This window comes from Manis pentadactyla, chromosome 2 (assembly GCF_030020395.1).
Source record: "Manis pentadactyla isolate mManPen7 chromosome 2, mManPen7.hap1, whole genome shotgun sequence".
Taxonomy (NCBI): domain Eukaryota; kingdom Metazoa; phylum Chordata; class Mammalia; order Pholidota; family Manidae; genus Manis; species Manis pentadactyla.
In genome coordinates, this window is record NC_080020.1 from 143,231,935 (window position 1) to 143,253,550 (window position 21,616).

General features: G+C 39.5%; 1 protein-coding gene across 5 annotated transcripts in view; it reads right to left on the bottom strand.

Annotated features, from left to right (window-relative positions):
• LIMS1 (LIM zinc finger domain containing 1) overlaps positions 1–21,616 on the bottom strand; it is a 174,006-nt gene that overhangs the window by 60,559 nt on the left and 91,831 nt on the right. The window contains exon 1 of one of the 5 annotated variants that reach the window (XM_036920774.2): positions 13,202–13,442. The exons of 2 other annotated variants lie outside the window; for them this stretch is intronic. In XM_036920774.2, the coding sequence (XP_036776669.1) occupies positions 13,202–13,308 (107 nt within the window). In that variant the 5' untranslated portion in view covers positions 13,309–13,442. Of the gene's footprint in view, positions 1–13,201; positions 13,473–15,939; positions 16,086–21,616 lie in introns of those variants that run through there. 2 more of the 5 variants (XM_036920765.2, XM_036920797.2) reach the window with 2 other exon arrangements.

The following is a 21,616-nucleotide window of genomic DNA, read 5'->3' on the forward strand; positions in this document are numbered from 1 at the left end:
AACTTTTGCTTTTCAAAAAGACATAAAAATGAGAAGACAAGCCACAGACAGACTGGGAGGAGACATTTGCAAAGTACATATCTGACAAAGGACTTATAACTAGACTATATAAAGCACCATTACAACTATAAGAAACAGTCAATAAAATAAAAGATGGGCAAAATATTCTGACTGAACATTTTGCAAAACAAGAGAGATGGATTCCAAATAAGCAAAATGACATTCTAATTCATGAGTCATTAGGGAAATGCAAATTAAAACCACAATAAGATACCACTACATACACTCAAAATGGCTAAAATTAGAAAAAAAATTACCAAACCAAGTGTTGGCGAGGATGTGGAAGAAATGGAACCCTAAACACTGCTCATGGGAATATAAAATGGTATGACCTCTTTAGAAAACAGTTTAGCTATTTAAAAAATTAAATATACACCTACCAAACAACCCAGCCATTTTACCCAAAAACATGAAAGTGTAGATCTATACAAGGACTTGAACATGGACTGTGTGTAGTAGCTCTGTTTGTTGCAGTGGCCAAACACTGGAAACAAATGTCCACCATCAAGTGAGTTGCTAAACAAGTTACAGTATATCCATGAACCTGAATATCACTCAGCAACGAAAAAGATTAACTGCTGAGAAACACAGCAACATGGGTGAACCTCATAACAATCATGCTGAGTTAGAGATTCCAAACCAAAACATTAAGGACATTATCATGACTCTGCTTATATACAATTCTAAAACATGCAAACTAATCTAGAGGGACAGAAAGCAGATCAAAGGTTGTCTAGGGATGGGGAAGGACTGAATATGGGCAGGAGGGCACAGGATGATAAACACCCTCTTATCCTGACTGTGGGGACAGAACCACTGTACACTTGTCAAAACTGATCAGATGGCACATTAAAAGGTGTGTTTTACTGAGGGTCATTCGCTCAAACTCCATAAAGCTATTTCTAGCAAAGCTGCACACTGGGATGACTTTTTTTTTCTTAGGGTATCACTGATATACAGTCTTATGAAGGTTTCACGTAAGCAACATTGTTGTTTCAACATTCACCCATATTATCAAGTCCTCACCTCTCCCCCCATTGCAGTCACTGTCCATCAGCATAGTAAGATGCTATAGTGTCACTACTTGTCTTCTCCATGCAATACTGCCTTCCCCATAACCCACCTATATTGTGTGTGCTAATTACAGTGCCCTTTAATCCCCTTTTCCCACCCTCCCCATCGTAACCGCTAGTCCCTTCTTGGAGTCTGTGAGTCTGTTGCTGTTTTGTTCCTTAAGTTTTGCTTTGTTGTTATACTCCACAAATGAGTGAAATCATTTGGTATTCGTCTTTCTCTGCCTGGCTTACTTCACTGAGCATAATACCCTCTAGCTCCATCCATGCTGTTGCAAATGGTAGGATTTCTTTTCTTTTTATGGCTGAATAATACTCCATTGTGTATATGTACCACATCTGCTTTATCTACTCATCTACTGATGGACACTTAGGTTGTTTCCATATTGTGGCTATTGTAAATAGTGCTATGATAAACATAGGGGTGCATATGTCTTTTTTGAGTCATGAATCTTGTTTTCTTTAGGTAAATTCCCAGGAGTGGAATTCTTGGGTCAAATGGTATTTGTATATTTAGCTTTTTCAGGAACCTCCACATTGCTTTCCACAGTGGTTGAACTAGTTTACATTCCCACCAACAGGCACACGGGGATGACTTAATCTTCATGCACTGCTATACAAACAGGGCACTGCTGCCAGTCTCCTATAAAGATATGCTGATGTCCTGACTCCTGGTACCTGTGAACACGACCTTACTAGGAAATTGAGCCTTTGCATATAGAACAGGGAGACAAGTTCAGGAGAGGGCATACTGGAAGGGTCTCCCCTTAACACACTAGATGCTATGCATGTAAGAGGAGAGACAGAGATGGGACACAGATCACAAGGACAAGTTGCAGACAAACAGGAAGATAGAGGAAAGGCATGGACTTAAGGGACACACATACAAGCCAAATACTAAGTGTTGCTAGCCAACACCAGGAGCTAGAAGAGGCACAGAAGGATGCCCTTCTTCACACTGCAGAGGGAGCATGTCCCTGCTGGCACAGTAATTTCTAACCTCTGGTTTTCAGAACTGTGAGACCATGTATTTGTTGCTGGAAGCCACCCAGTTCATGACACTTTGTTACAGCAGCTTTAAGAAACTAGCACAACCATTAAAAAAAACTTAAGGAGCTTTGTAACTTTAAGAAGCATTTAATAATAATTTATAAAGATGTTCTATAAAAGAATATTTGTGTCAAAAGTTTGCTTTACTCACAGAATAACCACCGGGATGCACAGATATACAATCAGTGGCTATGCTCCCAAGATACTTAAATACATATAAAATAATCATTACTTAATAACAAAATAAAATGATTTAATTTTCCCAGCATCTATCCAAAGTAATGCAGGCAAAACAGTTTTAGTCAACTGCAAATTTTTCATTTTTCTAAGTGATTTATAACAGATACTTCAAGGTTTTGTTTTAAACCAATAGGAAAAGTTATAATAATTAAAATATTGGCATTTATTATAGAAAATCATTTAGAAAACATGTATATTGACAAAAAAATTACAAACTGATTCTGACACAGGTTCATTCCTAAGTATCTCTCAGCATACAGAAAAACAGAAATGGGACCCTTAAATAAAAATGTTTTACTGCTTTTAACTATTTCTTTAACACACCTAATTTTTAAAAGCATTAACATTGCTATTTTTAATTTCAGCATATTCTCCCTCAACTATATAGAAATGTTTTAAGACAGGGAAGAAATGTTTTAAGACATATTTCCCTTCAGAAAATGACTCCCAAAACTACTGAAAGAGAAAACAAAATGGTCATGTCCTTATCTCTGATCATGATACACTGGTCGCTATGTCTCTCTCAGGTTTCTCTCAGCGTGATACTGTACATAAATTATAAGTTAATAGTTAGCATAGAAAAGTAGTCAGAGTAAAGGAAGTTGAACTGAGAGAAAGGAACCTCTAAGGCAGGTCCTTATTTTCTCGCTTCTTCATTTATTCAGTGAGGAATAGACAATGGACATGCTGACGGACAAAGACCCAAGTGGCTGCTGTATGTAAAGAGGGCAGGTCAGGCCCCAGACCTGGAGATCTGATCTATTTATTGGGGGTGGGGTGTGGGTGGGTGGCTGGTAAATGAGGAAGAGAGAAGGTGTGCCTTAAAACCAATTATTACAATATAAATACTTGCCATTACACTCTTTAAAAATCTTTTAAATTGAGATATAATTGACATATAACAGTTGTACAAATTTAAGGTGTACAATATGTTGGCTTGATACATTTATATACTACAATGATTCCTACACTAGTGTCAGCTAACACCTTTATTTTATCACATAATTATCATTTCTTTTTCGTGTTGAGAACAGTTAAAATCTAGTCTCTTAGCAACTTTAAAGCTTTTAATACAGTATAGTTCACTACAAAAATGACTGTGTTGGGCATTAGATCTCCAGAAATTATTTGTCTACTAGTGGCAAGTTTATACTCTTAAAACAACATCTCCTAAAAAAAAAGATTCCTTATAAGGGAAATCCCATCAGACTATCAGCAGATTCTCACAGAAATTTTACAGGCCAGAGGGGAGTGGCCTGAAATAATAATGTACTGAAACAGAAGGACGTTCAACCAAGAATCCTCTACACAGCAAGATTATCATTCAGATTTGAAGGAGAGATTAAAAATTTCCCAGATAAATGAAGGCTGAAGGAATTTACAACCACTCAACAATCACTACAGGGTATGTTAAAGGGACTTCTGTAGATGGAAATGTCCTTAAGCCTAAATAGTTTTCAGAAGTAAAAATACACCCAGGTAAATGCAGTACACCAATTACTTACCAAGAAACCACAAAATTAAAACAAAACAAATCAAAAGTAGTAACACCAACTATACACAAAATCAGTCAAGGAATACACAAAAAGTGCAGACTGTGACATCTAATATGTAAAATGTACAGGAGGAAGAAGAAAAAAGAAGTACTTTACGATTGTGTTTGAAATAGAGCACTCATCACCTTAACATAGACTGTCATATAGTTAGGAAGCTATCCTTGAACCTTATGGTAAGGACAAACATAAAGCCTATAATAGAAACACAAAACATTAAAAAAGAAAAACCCAATCAAATATTAAAGAAAGCCATCAAATAACAAGAAAAGAATATAAGAGAGGAAGAAAGGAACAGAGAGACACTACAAAAACAAGAAAACAATTAATAAAATGGCAATAAATACATAGCTATCAATAATTACCTTAAAAGTAAATGGATTGAATGCACCTATCAAAAGACAGAGGATGCCAGAATGGATAAACAAACAAGACCCATATGCTGCCCACAGGAGACTCACTTCAAACCCAAAGACATACAGAGACTGAAAATGAACGGATGGAAAAAGATAGTTCATATAAATAACAGGGAGAAAAAAACCAGGAGTAGCAGTACTTATATCAGACAAAACAGATTTCAAAACAAAGCAACAAGAAACAAAGAAGGGCATTACATAATGATAATGGGGTCAGTCCAACAAGAGAATATAACTATTATAAATATCTATGCACCCAGCACAGGAGCACCTAAATATGTAAAATAAATACTAACAGAATTAAAGAGGGAAATAGATTGTAACACCTTCATTTAGGAGACTTTAACACACCACTCATATCAATAAAATAAAAATAAAAATAAAAATAAAAATAAAATAAAAATAAAAAAGGAAACAGAGGCACTGAACAACACATTAGAACCGATGGATGTAACAAATATCTACAGAACACTCCACCCAAAAGCAGCAGGATACGCATTTTTCTCAAGCGTACGTGATACAGTCTTCAGAATAGATCACATACTAGGCCACAAAAAGAGCCTCAATAAATTAAAAAAGACTGAAATTGTATCAAGCAACTTCTCAGACCATAATGGTATGAAACTGGAAATAAATTATACAAAGAAAACAAAAAAGCCTAAAAACACAAGGAGGCTAAACAACATGCTTCTAAATAATGCATGGATCAGTGAAAAAATTAAAAAGAAATCAAGCAATACATGGAGGCAAATGAAAACAAAAATACAACAGCCCAGTATCTGGGACACTACAAAGGCATTTCTAAGAGGGAAGTACATAGCAATACAGGCCTACCTCAAGAAACAAGAACAATTCCAAATAAACAGTCTAATCTCACAAATAAAGAAACAAGAAAAAGAAGAACAAAAGAAAACCCAGTTAGTAGAAGGAGGAACATAATAAAGGTCAGAGCAGAAATAAATAAAATAGAGAACAAAACAATAGGAAAACTAAAAACAAAGAGCTGGTTCCTGAGAAAATAGACAAATTCTTAGACTTATCAAGGTAAAAAGAGAGCATACACAAATAAAATTAGAAATGAAAAAGGAATAATCTCAACTGATACCATAAAAATACAAACAAGTCTTAGATATTTCTATGAAAAATTTTATACCAATCAATTGGACAATCTAGAAGAATTGGAGAAATTCCTAGAAAACGACAACCTTCCATGACTGACACAAGAAGAAACAGAAAATCTGAACAGACCAATTACCAGCAATGAAATTGAACTGGTAATCAAAAAACTCCCATCAAACAAAAAAGGCCAGGTCAAATGGCTTCACAGCTGAATTCTAACTAACATTTAAAGAGTTAACACCCATCCTTCTTACGGTATTCCAAAAGCAGAAGAGGGAATACTTCCAAATTTATTCTAAGAAGCCAGCATGACTCTAATACCAAAACCAGACAAAGACACCACACACACACAAAAAAAAAACTCAAAAAATATTAGCAAACCAAATTCAAAAATAGATCAAAAGGATCATCCATCATGACCAGTAGGATTTATTCCAGGCATCCAAGAATGGAGACTATCTGTTAATCAATCAGTAATATAATACAGCACATTAACAAAAATAAGGACAAAAACTGCACGATCATCTTAATAGGTGCTAAAAAAGCACTTGACAAAATTCAACATCCATTCATGACAAAAACTCTCAACAAACTGAGGGTATGTACCTCAACATAATCAAGGTCATATATAATAAACCCACAGCCAACATCATACTTAACAGTGAAAAGCTGAAAACTTTTCCTCTAAGATCATGGACAAGACTAGGATGTCCACTCTCACCACCTTTATTCAACACAGTACTGGAGGTCCCATCCATGGCAATCAGACAACACAAAGAGATAAAATGCATCCAAATTGATAAGGAAGAAGGTGAACTGTCACTATGTGCAGATGACATGGTATTATACACAGAAAACCCTAAAGACTACACCAAAAAACTATTAGAACTAACAACTAGAATCAGCAAAATTGCAGGATACAAAAATTAATAACAGAAATCCATTGCATTTCTATATATGAACAGTGAATTAGCAAAAAGAGAAATCAAGAAAACAATTCCATTTACAACTGCACCAAAAAGAATAAATTACCTAGGAATAAACCTAACCAAGGAGATAAAAGATCTGTACTCTGAAAACTACTAGGACACTAACAAGAGAAATTAAAGAAGTCACAAATAAATGGAAATCTATCTCATGTTCATGGACAGGAAGAATCAGTATTGTCAAATGGCCATCCTGTCCAAAGCAATTTACAGATTCAATGCAATCCCTATCAAAATACCAGGCAGCATTCTTCAATGAACTAGAACAAATAATCCTAAAATTCATATGGAATCACAAAGAACCCAAATAGTCAAAGCAATCCTGAGAAGGAAGAACAAAGCTGGGGACATTTCACTCCCTGACTTCAAGCTATACTACAAAGCAACAATAATCAAAGGAACAGACCCATAGATCAATGGAACAAAATAGAGAGCCCAGATATAAACCCAAGCATATATGGTCAATTAATGTACTTTAAAGGAGCCATGAATATACAATGGGAAAAAGACAGTGTCTTCAATAACTGGTGTTGGGAAAACTAGACAGCCTACATGCAAGAGAATAAAACTGGATTACTGTCTAACTCCATACACAAAAGTAACTTGAAATGGATGAAAGACCTGAATGTAGGACATGAAACCATAAAACACCTAGAAGAAAACATAGGCAAAACTCTCTTAAACATAAGCATGAGCAATTTTTTCCTGGACAAATCTCCTTGGGCAAGGGAAACAAAATAAAAAATGAACAAGTGGGACTGCATCAAACTAAAAAGCTTCTATACAGTAAGGACACCATCAGCAGAACAAAAAGGCAACCTATACTATGGGAGAATATATTCATAAATGATTTATCCGATAAGGGGTTAACATCCAAAATGTATAAAGAACTCATATGCCTCAACACCAAAAAACAAATAACCCGATTAAAAAATGGATAGAACACCTGAACATTTTTCCAAAGAAGAAATACAGGCCAAGAAGGACATGAAAAGATCCTCCACATCACTAATTATCAGGGAAATGCAAATCCAAACCACAGTATCACCTCACACCAGTGAGAATGGCCACTATTCAAAAGACAAGAATTAACAAGTGTTGGTGAGGATGTGGATGTGGAACAAAGGGAACCCTCCTACACTGTTAGTGGGAATGTAATTTGGTGCAGCCACTGTGGAAAGCAGTATGGAGGTTCCTCAACAAAATTAAAAATAGAAATACTATTTGATCCAGTAATTCCACTTCTAGGAAATTACCAGAAAACAAAATCCCTGATTCAAAAAGACATATGCACCCCTATGTTTATCACCGCATTATTCACAATAGCCAAGATATGGAGGCAAACAAAGGGTCTGTCAATAGATGAATGGATAAAGATGTGGTACATATATACAATGGAATATTACTCAGCCATAAAAGTGAAAGAAATCCTGCCATCTGCAACAACATGGATGGATCTAGAGGGTATTATGCTAAGTGAAATAAGCCAGATGGAGAAAGACAAATACTGTATTATTTCACTTATTTGTGGAATCTAAAAACAAAGCAAAATGAACAAAATAGCAGTAGACTCGTAGACACTGAGAAGTGACTAGTGGTTAGCATAGGGGAGTGGCTGGAGTTGGTGGGTAGGGAGGGTGAGGGGGAGAAAGGGGCACAAAAATCTCAATCATGATATTAGTTGGTCACAGGGATAGTAATACAGCATGGAGAATATAGCCAATGATTCTGTAACATCTTCCTATGTTGAAAGATAGTAACTGCACTAATGGGGATGAGGATTTAACAATGTGGGTAACTGCTGAACTACTGTTTTATACTTGAAGCCAAGAAAAGATTGTGTATCAATGATACTTCAGTAAAAAAATTAAATAAAAAAAAACCCAGTATCTCCCCAATTCCCCCACACCCTCAGCCCCTGGTATTCACCATTCTACTGTTTTCACAAGTTCAATTTTTTTTAGATTCCACACATAAGTGATGTCATACAGTATGTGTCCTTCTCTAACTTATTTCACTTAGCATAGTGCCCTCAAGGTCCATCCATGGGGTCACAAATGGCAGGACTGCCTATGCATTGTATGTATTTCTGTGGACAGCACTGTTAGGCACATATAAGAAAGCACACTTGCCAATCAATACCTCTCTGTACCAAGGAGAAAAAATTTGTTATTGTGTGATGTGTTCACTATCCCGAAGGTTAAATGTGCTCTCACTGAACCATTAAATATGAAAACAGACAAAATTAGCAAAGCTGCAATTTTATCTCCCTAGTTGTCTAATGGAATAGATTTCTAAAACTGGAACATAAACAACTGGCTTTTCAGCCAAAAGATAAACCAAAAAAGTGATGAGCAAACTGCAAAAGAGGTATACAGGACATGCACACCCTAGGTTGCCCTGCTCCACCACAACTGAACTCAGAGCACTAACTTACTTAATTCAAGGATACGTAACAGCCTTTTACAGTCTTGGCTCTTCTTCCTCCCTTATAGGACTGTGAGTTAAAAAACAAAAACAAAAATAAAAACAGGGAAGTTCTTAATAAGTGCCTGGCCCTAAACAAGGGCCCAATCAATGTTAATGTATTATTCAGGAACACATGATCTGAATTTTCTAAACCAAATCAAGGGCATGCCCACTACTTTAAAATGATATCCTACATCTAGAAAGATATGAGCTCAGAAGATTTGTTTAGTAACCAGAAAGTAAAGGTTACTTTTCTTCGCAGTTCCTCCTGTTCCTGGTTACAGTTCCACCAGGAAAAGGGTGGGAAAGGAGAACACAAGAGTTCTAACAAGCAGAGAACCACTCACTGGTGCATCTAGTCAACTTCACGTAGGGATAATTGTCAAAATACATTTTCTTGACTTATATTCATTTCAGACAGACACAGCCCTGATTTTATGCAGACAATCATAAATCTGGTTAACTGGGCGGAGGAGTGGGGAGGGTACAATAGGGAAAGAGCTAAGGTTCTTTATCTCAGCACTAGACCAGGCTGCAGAGAGCCCAGCAGTCAATACTTCTGCCTTTGCAGGCAACGGTCCTGGTCAAGACTCAACTCTGTCACGGTGACCACAAACCACCATATACAGCACGGACGAGTAAGCAGGGCTGTGTCACAATAAAACTTTGTGGACAATGAAATTTGAATTGCATGTGATTTTCGTATGTCATGAAATATTCTTTTTTTTCCTTCAACCATTTGAAAACGTAAAATCTATCCTAAGCTCATGGGCTATAAAAAACAAGCAGTGGGACAGATTGCCTAAAGACCATAGTTTGCCAACCCCTGTGTTCAACTATTTCCAGCCCAGTCGGCAAAGAATTGAGTCCTGAGGTGTCCCAATGAGATACTTGAGAGATCCTTTGCATCTGAGGCAGAGCCAAAGTGACTCTGAGAATTTTAAAGGTGTATTTGTGTGGGGGGAGCTGATGAGAGATTTTTCAGGTGTGTTTTTAATTCCTTCAAAAACAAATGTGTTTGGATGCAACATAATTTAAGAGGTGGAATAAACAGCAAGAACAAATAAGGAACAGAGAGCTAAGGAAGAATTATTTGGAATGTGTGTATGTTTGTATAAAAGGGTGTATTTTAGGTGTTATTTTTGGGTATCAAAATTTCAGGGAAGAAAGAGTCAATGCCCCTTAAAGGTATGTGAACTCAGAACAACTCCTGAACCTAAGGGAACAAGGGTGTGAGCCACTTCACTCTAATGAGCCCACTGCTTGATTCAGAAGCTTTACCCAGGTTATGAGGAGATGGATATGATACTATTATATGTGTGTGTGTGTGTGTATATGTGTGTGTGTGTGTGTGTGTGTGTGTGTGTGTATATATATATATATATATATAGTGTATAAATGAATATTCATGCTTTATCCAAATCCTTAACATTAGCTTCATGAGGGAAAATAATAATTCTAATTATTTCTTAGACATGTTAGAGTCTAGCCAAAATTAAGGACATATTCTAAAATTCAGTATTAAGGCCCACAAGGCACTTTCTGCTAGTTGTGACAATTACTATTTAAATAACATAAATCACTGATGACCCTCCGATGCAGAGGGTAATGTCCTCCTGTTCAAAGCATGCATGTGTAATAAGCTTCGGGGGTTATACTAATACTTTAAAGTCAGCGTCTCTCATGCTGCCTCTTACAAGTCTGAAGCCAGAACTATTTTCATGTCTATTACAGTGCTCTTTAAACACTGGTATTTTGTTTTGGAGCACAGACTTTTTTTCTTTTTTTCCAGTACAAAAAATGGATAAAAAGAATATGGTCTATTCATGTAATAGAATACTAAATAGCAGTTGGGAGCACAGACTTTTATTAAAACTTAAAAGAAAATGTTTTCTGGCAGTGCAAAGCCATTTTCAGTCTTTGATATCAGTTTTCTTGCTAGAGTCCATACACATGCCAAGAAAATGAACATGTGAGTAAGAAGGAATTAGAACAGGAATGTGTCTTGTGCAACACTTGAGACAGCATGAGGGATGTTTGGTATTGCATGTATTCAATGTCAAATAACTCCTTGTAGGTAGACATCAGCTGGTCACATTCCCTGAGCCCAAACCTGGCTATTCCTTGAGGGTAGGGGCTGCGCATCTTTATTTAGCACACAGTAGGTACTCAACACACACATCTTGAATAATGCATAGAAGCAATAATCCTGTAGCACTGTTTACAAGATGGTAAACCCCCCTCCCTCACCAAGTTGGTGGTGAGGACTGTATGAGACACCAACAGTGCTTGGTGATGGTGGTCTTTTTATCCTCATTTTAAAGAGTAACATGGTGAAGTTCAATGAGATGACATACTCCTTACCCAAGCGGTGCTGAGATGGGGGTGCCTGATTACAAAGCCCCTACCTTCCCTGATTCCCATTAGCTAAGAAACCTAATTTAACACTAAAAATAGGGGGGAAAAACCCTGCCTCTATAAATTGATAAAAAGTCCATGGAAAAAGTGACAATTGCCTGTTTTTCCTAGCTAAGCACTGCACTGTGAGAATACAGAAAATGGTCATCCTTTCTGCATCCAGGGACAAAGAAATGGCAGAAATGGAAGTCCCTGCACACTGCTAGGGACTGAGTCATCAGCTGGGTGATAAATATTTCCCCATAACCAATTGCAACAAGCCAATACTTCCTAAGAATTACTCTTTTAACTTGAAGAATTCCTCCTTTAGCTTAAACTCTAGACAAAAGAAAAAATACAGTTGTTTCAAAAGCAGTTATAAGTACATCCATACTTACCTCCTCGGGCATTATAGGGAGTTTTATTCATGGGCACTTTTGTTACTGTCTGAAACAGGTAAAAGATGGTTGGTGTCAAATGTTGTTTTACATATCCTAAGTTTTCAAAAAGGAATTCTCAGGACCCCAAATTAAAATGGTTTTGCTATTTTCCCCTCGCGGCTCTCGTGTAGAACAGAGCCTATGACTCACTGTCAGTCTGAGGTCACATCCACGAGCCTATCCGGTGAGCAGGAGACAGCATCTCGCCCAGCCTCCTAACATCTGTGACACTCAGGTTCCGGGGCCTCTGTTCACCCCGTCACTTACAAGTTAGTATTCTGGATGCAGCAGCTAAGAGACACCTGGCGTGGCAGGGAGTACACCTTCTAATAATGTTAGTATCCGGATCAGTCCTTTAATGCTGATATTCTCAAAAGCAGTGAAAGAGTCGATCATTTTCAGGGAAATGTTTCTATATAGTTCTTGTACAGGTATATAAGACAGAAGACAGATATAGATTTAGTAGTTTTTCAAAACTTCCTTGCCCATTTTTTCCCTGTCAAATTTAAATGGAGAATCTAAACTCTAAAAATGAAGTCACAGGAAAAAGTGCAATAGTATACAACACAACGTATAAATATCCCCCCCATCATCTAACTGGGATATTCAAACACTTGAGCCACAAGCCCACAAACAAACTGAAGTGCGTTCAAGTAAGTGCAGTAAGAGAAGAAAGCCTCCCCCGCAGCCGTCTGTCAGCAATGACATGGGAACGCTGCTCAGAGACAGAAAACCTAAACTCTTCTCAGTGACCACAGTATGTTAAGCTATAGCTTAATGTTGCTGGGACTTTTTAGAAACAAAAAAGTCAATAGTTGTGACAAAAGCTAAAATTGTGTTCTTTCAGGCAAATTAACTTTGAAAACAAAAAAACCCCTAACCTTTTTGGTTAAAATGGTCTCCAAAGTTTTGATGTCCTTCCCTTCCGGATCACAATCAGCAGTTTCTCCATTCCTTTGCTAAATCCATGTCAAGAACCAAGCCTCCTCTATGGACATCGCACACCACCCTCACCACCAAAGTGCAAAGAATTCCTCACAGAAACATGTTCCAATAAGCCAAAGCAATCTATCTTTAACCTAAAGGGAAAACAACTGTTTCAGTTTAATATTACGCTGATGATCAGGTAACTTTTAAATATGTCTTTAAAACAGCACTGCAGGTTTGTGGAGCAGCCAAACAACTTCAGGTTTGTGAAGAAATGAGGAAGAAGAGTTCTTCTGGTTTTGCACAGTTCCAGTCAACCACAATCCAGGGACAGTGTTCAATCTTTAATCACAGCCTGAGAGGTTCTAGTGGGGTCTTTCAAGCAGGTGCTCCCCAGTACAGCATCCACTAGGCGTGAGCCTCCCACAGCCACTTTGAGCTGCAGCCAAGAATGACCGTACGTGCACTCACCTGAGCTCTTCCTCCTGCGACCCATTTACTCTCAGGCTGTCAGGACGACAGCGTCTTCTCCTGTAGAGACCTGAATGTGAAAGCTCTTTGAGCTGTAAGGCAGTCATACTTCCCTCCACACATGAATTACCAAGACTTTAAAGCCTTCACGCTGAGCACTGTGGCTGCCTGCTCAGTGTCTCTCGCGGGACCGGCACACCTGAGCCAGAGTTAGAAACCTCCAGGCGGCCGCTCAGAGCACAGCTTCCTGTTTCTCACTGGTACACACCCTTCTCAGCAGGGCCCAGCTTGCCTTATCTCAGGGCCTTGCACCCCGGGGCGGGGAAGGGGGGGCCAGTGACCTCTGTTGCTCAAATGTTTACTAATAAGCAAAATTTAACTGTTACAATTAATCATACCGATTCCTCTGTTAATCTTTCCAGCATCATTCTGAATTAAAAATTCAGCTAGAAAGCTCCAGTACCATAATGATTAAAGGGTCCTGCCTGATTTTACGTGCCAGGAGATCCATTAACACTTCGCCAGTCAGTTCAAAGAAGTGCCTGGTCATCATGAGCTCTTTGAGACATTTTCCTTAAAAAAAAAAAAAAAAAAAAGGCAGGATTGTAAGGGAAGCAGTCCAGTTCCTCCCTCATCACTCCACTCTAAATGCTCTTCAGAAAGGAAGGAAGTGTTTTTTTTTCCCCCACCAAATATTACTCAAAAATTTATAACCTAGAGGAAGGTGGTTTCTTCTATCCACCTCCATTTAATTACCTGAATCTGTAATTACCCATTTTGAATAATCCTTTTTCACAGAACGTTCTTGGGCTTAATCAGCCTTGTCTGCGTGAAGATGCTGTGGGTGTCCAAGCAGCCCCTGAGTGCATCTGCATATCGGATGCTAGACAGTGACAAAGACGGGCTGGAGGTTCTGGTGTGTGGGAGGCATGGTGAGTTTGCAAGGGGCATCTGTAGGTACTGGAGGACACAATATGAGGCAGGTCCTTTCCCATCCAGCCCCAAAGGATGTCAGTACAACAGCAGGTGGGGTCCTAGCCTCCAATCTCACTCAGTCCCACTCAACATACACAGTAAGTTCTCAGCCAATAGTTATGACTTCATGGTTCCAGTAATTTCTCTTTGAATCATTTGTTACCAGCTTCTTTCTCTTCTAGAATCACCTCAACAATGTGATGAGTCTGAAACTTCTTTTTATGCCAAGGGTCATACAGGTATAATACAACCCCTCTCTAAGACTGTCTCATAGACACAAAAATCACAACATCCCACAAGGACAGGGGAGTCTTACACCTTCATTCAGGACATGCAGGTGCTAGCTACCCCCTGGGCTACCATTCAGTATCCTGGTTCCACAGCACCATGCAAAACAGACTTTTTACAAATGCCATCAAAATATAACATACATTTTTAAAGATACAGGAAAAAAGTTAATTGTTATTATATTAGATTTAATTAATGATAAAATGTGAAAAAAATCAAGTCACAGATAGATCTCTTTCTCTGGAAGGACACACAAAAAACTGGTAATATGCATACCTCTGAGGGACTAGGGGACAGTAGCAGAAGAAAGCTTTTCTGTTATATAGTACTTGATACCTTCCAAAATTTGAATATCCTGCCTATTAAAAAATGAACAAAAATAATTTAGAAGATTAGCTATGTCTTTTGTACAAAGCCCTGAGATCCTACTGAGACCTAAAATACAGAGAAGTTTAAAGTTTACAGTAACAGAAACATATAAAACTAGGATTCCTAACGTCTAATTATCACATTTTTGTCAAGACAGGTGAAAAACAAATGAAAAGAAATAACTGTGAATCTTTTATGTTTTTACACTAGGGATCAAGACAGAATTGAAGCTTGGCACATAAAAGACAAATTAATTGTATTCATTGCAAACACAGAAACATCAACATTAAATACGACTTGTGTCTATATGAGAGCTTGATTTTTGAAAAAGGAACGCAGCATGCTCATAAGGAAAAAGAGGTGGTGACAGTAAAGATCAATGGGACAAGAAAGACCTGTGTCGGATGGATCCTGCACTTGAGTCTAAGGCTCCAGGATGTGCTCAGAAAGGAAAGTTCCCAGCTACACAGCAAATAGGCTGAAGCAGTGCTTCCCTCTGACCTTTAAAAGGCACAGAACTGCAGGTAAATCCACACTCATGTTCTACTGAAATTGTCATAACCAAGTGAAATTACATTCTGGGGCTTTGGGCAAAGCTCTTAGCTGCTGTCTTTTCATTGGAAACACAGAAACAGAGAAGGGAGGCCTCCCACTCTCCCTAGAGCCCTTTTACTCTGCTGCTCGCAGAACTGGGGGGAGGAGCCCCAGGCAAGGCCTGGCAGCGGAAATGCACAAATGTTGCAAAACACACTACTGACTAGCTTAAGCTGCAGCCGGCTTCCAGGCAGCTCCGGGAGGGCGGACAGAGCTGGGAACACAGGCTGCTGGGGCACAGGGACCTCGTTCATCTTTTCTTCCTGTCACACTTTTCCTTAGAAAATTATCTACTCTGCCTGATTCTCAGATCAGGCGTGCTTGAAGTGAGTTTTAGACTTCAAACAACTGCCTTAGCATGCTGTTGGCAGTACGGAGGGAGGCCCATGTTGTACATTTCCCCATAGGTCTCACATGGGGAAATTTTCATATCAGCTTTCCACACCATCTCTGACGGTCCCCCGCCCACTTTAGGGCACAGTACCCCTGGGATCCTGCCTCCTCTCACATACCTCAGGTCGTGAAGCACTTCCCACTCAGCACACTCCTGGGCTGCCCGTCCCCACGCCCATGGCTGTGGAGGATCACAGCAGACAACGTGGTTAAGGTGAGCATCTCCCACCCGTCACTGCAGTGCAGCTGGTCTGCGATCTGACCACAGTGGATTAGGCACTCTGGCCACATGCTCAGGTTCTCTTGAAATCTGTACTTTGACTCCTGACACAATCAGGTACCTGCTCCTCCAGCTCAATGTCATCAGCGGAGGTGATAATTTTCTCCTGTAAATTTTAAGCCCTTCATTGAGATAAATACAAAGCTTTGTGGAGCATCACAAGAGGTCTCCCTGTCCTGCCAGGCTAACATCTAACCCAGGAGTTTTCTATCTTTTGAACCTTCTATGCATGTGAAGAAATCATGACTCCCTCTCAGAAAATGCCTGCATGCACACAATTTTGTAACATGTCAGGAGATAGACAGACCCCTTCAGAAGTCAACAAACTTCATTTAAGAGCTCCCCATTTGCATGGGCCGTGTACTTCTCTCAAAATCATACCACAGGGCAGGCCTTTTGATCTCACTGGCTCATGTGACACACATTTACTCAGGGCCCTGCACTAGATTAGACACTATCTCAGAAGAGTTCCTTCTGTCCCCCTGTAATTTCTCTCAGCTCCCCAAATGATCTTACCCTCTTCTAATCTATCCTCCACGTTTCACAGTGTTTTAAATATAAATATATTACTTATTGATCCTGCTGGAAAACTCTGATAGCTCACTGCCATCAGCCCCTACCCCTGGACTGAATCCCACGCAGATCCCAGGACAGAGTAGTTGCTCTCAGCACCTGGCCTCTCCGTGTGCGGCTCTGTGAGGCCGCAGGCAGGCTCTCTGGCCGGACTAGTTCTTCACCCACCAGGATTCAGTTCAGGGACCACCTCCAGTCAGAGCCTCGCTGCTCTCTGTGCCCGCAGGTGCCTCGCCGTGAGCTCACTTCTAATGACAGGTTGTTTCTAGGCCCACCTCTCCCCTTCAGTGTGAGAAACACAGTCACTGGTCTAAATTCAATAAGTGGACACGGAGACAAAGAGAACAGCGGAGCAAGGCTTTAATGACAGTCTTGCAAGATCGGGTGTCTGGTGGGCAGGCACACCTGGGGAGTTTGGTGCCAATAATTTATCTCCTAGTACGCAAGTCCCTCCCCTGGTTCCTCATTGGCTGAGTACTATAGGATTCACATTCTTTTCAGGACGTCACCTAAGCCAGTTATATCTTTCCTTTACATTTGTCATAATTTTATTGGTAGGTTTAAAAAACTCAAACAGGTATTGCCAGGCCCTTATCAATTCCCCCACCCCCACTCTCAGCCTGAGCAGCTTCCTGTTTAATACCCTACTGTTAAAATGTTTAAACATTCTAGTGGGAATAAATCACATTTAGGTTTTATACTCTTTCCTAACATTCAGTAACAGCCTTCTGCATGCAGCAATATATCTAATTTACAACTGTGTCTACAAAGCCAGGAACATGCTAGACATTTGCATTTGTTAAATAAATACAACCTTTGTGTTAGGCAGGAAAATAGATATGAGCTGGGTAAAAAGAGAAAAAGACCCAGAATTAATCAATTAAAGCTCAAAAAGCCAAGAGCTACTTGGCCTGGAATGTTTGAATATTCCCCAGATAAAGGAAGGTACCTCAGCATAGCCCATGTCTTTATTGTGTTAATCATGCAAGACCAGCTTACTTTTTTACCTTTACCTATATGCTGTTTTTTTCTCCTTCAGGCCCTAATTAAGTAATTTGTAACCTAGGCAACAAATTTAGCATGCAGGTCCAGCTGTAAACTACACAGTGAAGGGAAGGAAGGGTTTCATCTTAAAGATTGTATTTTAATACCCAGGAAGTTAAAAATGTAAGATTCTTAACTACTCTTTAGCAAACAGTCAATAACTCAGCCTACCTTGGGAGCTGGGCAGGCAGCCTGTTTGATACGCTCCCGGACCAAGACGCCAGTATCCCAGGGAGAAATCAGAGCAGGAAATTCCTTGTGTTAAGTAATTCTAGATATTCAAAGACCACTTAGCAAGTCTGCACCCCAGCCCTTAGTCACATTCCTAAAGAATCCTTAAAAGGGGGAACCCCCAGCCTTTTGGGGCGCTCCTCTCTCTGAGGTTGCCTGCACTTTCCAAGTGCGTAATCTTTTAACCTTAAACTCTCTCTTTTCAGTCTTGCAGGGAGCGTTCCTCTCTCCGGGTTCGCCCACACTTTCTAGGTGCGTAACCTTTTAATCTTTTCCCAACCTTTCAGGGGTGCCTCTTCTCTAGGGCAGCCCGCACTCCCCTTTCTCCAAGTGTGCTCCTTTTAAATAAATTTCTCACTTAAACGCATAGTCTCTGTGCCTTTCCAGTCGTAAGTGTTTTATTACTTTGCTTTGTCATTCTAATCCTCCCAATTCTGGCTTTACCCTTCACTCTATCCTACCTCAGACAAGTAAGGAGGGGCTGCTGAGAGCTCAGACCTGGGCTTGCAAATTACCGTCGCCAGGGTGACCGGGGACTGCTGCTCACAGTCATGCTCTTTAGTAACCCGCCTGAAAGTCTCCCTTCTTTACCTATAGGAAGTTCGCAGGACATAATCTCACTCCATCCAGTGCTCTGTGGCTCCCCCAGTCTGGGGTGGTAGGGACTCAGTCCCCACACTCCAGATCCAAGCAGATGCTGGACGCCAGGTGACCCTGGCTTAAGGAGTGAGCAGGGGCGTGCCCCATGCTGAGTAGCTGTTCAATGAACTTCCTGTATTATTCTGATCTGTCATTCCCTAACTCTTACTTTAATGAATTCCTTCCTCACTTCGTCCTCTGACTTCCCTGTGTCACCGAACCAAACTCTCCCTAATATTTGGTGTAGGTGTTCAACCAATGGATTTTGAGAGCCTTGTCACTTTACAATCCTACATTGGAGATGAAAGCTCTCTAGAGTCCTGAAAACTTTTTACTTTTTTGCATTTAACACTTACCAATACCTAAGTGAGATTTTTAAAAGATATCAAGTTTTTGGAAAACATGAGATCGTAAAAAGAAGTGTTTCATATTTGTAGAGTACCTTCCACCAGTATATACACTTTCTATTTGGGGTAAGAATAAAAAACTTAACCAAAAAAGAAAACTACAGACCAATATCCCTGATGAACGTAGATGCAAAAATACTCAACAAAATATTAGCAAACCGAATTCAAAAATACATCAAAAGGATCATACACCATGACCAAGTGGGATTCATTCCAGGGATGCAAGGATGGTACAACATTCGAAAGTCCATCAACATCATTCACCACATCAACAAAAAGAAAGACAAAAACCACATGATCATCTCCATAGATGCTGAAAAAGCATTTGACAAAGTTCAACATCCATTCATGTTAAAAACTCTCAGCAAAATGAGAATAGAGGGCAAGTACCTCAACATAATAAAGGCCATCTATGATAAACCCACAGCCAACATTATATTGAACAGCGAGAAGCTGAAAGCATTTCCTCTGAGATCGGGAACTAGACAGGGATGCCCACTCTCTCCACTGTTATTTAACATAGTACTGGAGGTCCTAGCCACGGCAATCAGACAAAATAAAGAAATACAAGGAATCCAGATTGGTAAAGAAGAAGTTAAACTGTCACTATTTGCAGATGACATGATACTGTACATAAAAAACCCTAAAGACTCCACCCCAAAACTACTAGAACTGATATCAGAATACAGCAAAGTTGCAGGATACAAAATCAACACACAGAAATCTGTGGCTTTCCTATATACTAACAATGAACCAACAGAAAGAGAAATCAGGAAAACAACTCCATTCACAATTGCATCAAAAAAAATAAAATACCTAGGAATAAACCTAACCAAAGAAGTGAAAGACTTATACTCTGAAAACTACAAGTCACTCTTAAGAGAAATTAAAGGGGACACTAACAGATGGAAACTCATCCCATGCTCGTGGCTAGGAAGAATTAATATCGTCAAAATGGCCATCCTGCCCAAAGCAATATACAGATTTGATGCAATCCCTATGAAACTACCAGCAACATTCTTCAATGAACTGGAACAAATAATTCAAAAATTCATATGGAAACACCAAAGACACCAAATAGCCAAAGCAATCCTGAGAAAGAAGAATAAAGTAGGGGGGATCTCACTCCCCAACTTCAAGCTCTACTATAAAGCCATAGTAATCAAGACAATTTGGTACTGGCACAAGAGCAGAGCCACAGACCAATGGAACAGACTAGAGAATCCAGACATTAACCCAGACATATATGGTCAATTAATATTTGATAAAGGAGCCATGGACATACAATGGCGAAATGACAGTCTCTTCAACAGGTGGTGCTGGCAAAACTGGACAGCTACATGTAGGAGAATGAAACTGGACCATTGTCTAACCCCATATACAAAAGTAAACTCAAAATGGATCAAAGACCTGAATGTAAGCCATGAAACCATTAAACTCTTGGAAGAAAACATAGGCAAAAACCTCTTAGACATAAACATGAGTGACCTCTTCTTGAACATATCTCCCTGGGCAAGGAAAACAACAGCAAAAATGAGTAAGTGGGACTATATTAAGCTGAAAAGCTTCTGTACAGCAAAAGACACCATCAATAGAACAAGAAGGATCCCTACAGTATGGGAGAATATATTTGAAAATGACACATCCGATAAAGGCTTGACGTCTAGAATATATAAGGAGCTCTCACGCCTCAACAAACAAAAAACAAATAACCCAATTAAAAAATGGGCAGAGGAACTGAACAGACAGTTCTCCAAAAAAGAAATACAGATGGCCAACAGACACATGAAAAGATGCTCCACATCGCTAATTATCAGAGAAATGCAAATTAAAACTACAATGAGGTATCACCTCACACCAGTAAGGATGGGTGCCATCCAAAAGACAAACAACAACAAATGTTGGCGAGGCTGTGGAGAAAGGGGAACCCTCCTACACTGCTGGTGGGAATGTAAGTTAGTTCAACCATTGTGGAAAGCAGTATGGAGGTACATCAAAATGCTCAAAATAGACTTACCATTTGACCCAGGAATTGCACTCCTAGGAATTTACCCTAAGAACGCAGCAATCAAGTTTGAGAAAGACAGATGCACCCCTATGTTTATTGCAGCACTATTTACAATAGTTAAGAATTGGAAGCAACCTAAATGTCCATCAATAGATGAATGGATAAAAAAGATGTGGTACATATACACAATGGAATACTACTCAGGTATAAGAAAAGGGCAAATCCAATCATTTGCAGCAACATGGATGGAGCTGGAGGGTATTATGCTCAGTGAAACAAGCCAAGCGGAGAAAGAGAAATACCAAATGATTTCACTTATCTGTGGAATATAAGAACAAAGGAAAAACTGAAGGAACAAAACAGCAGCAGAATCACAGAACTCAAGAATGGACTAACAGGTACCAAAGGGAAAGGGACTGGGGAGGATGGGTGGGTAGGGAGGGATAAGGGGGGGAGAAGTAGGGGGGTATTAAGATTAACATGCATGGGGGGGTAGGAGAAAAGGGAGGGCTGTACAACACAGAGAAGGCAAGTAGTGATTCTACAACATTTTGCTATGCTGATGGACAGTGACTGTAAAGGGGTTTATAGGGGAGACCTGGTATAGGGGAGAG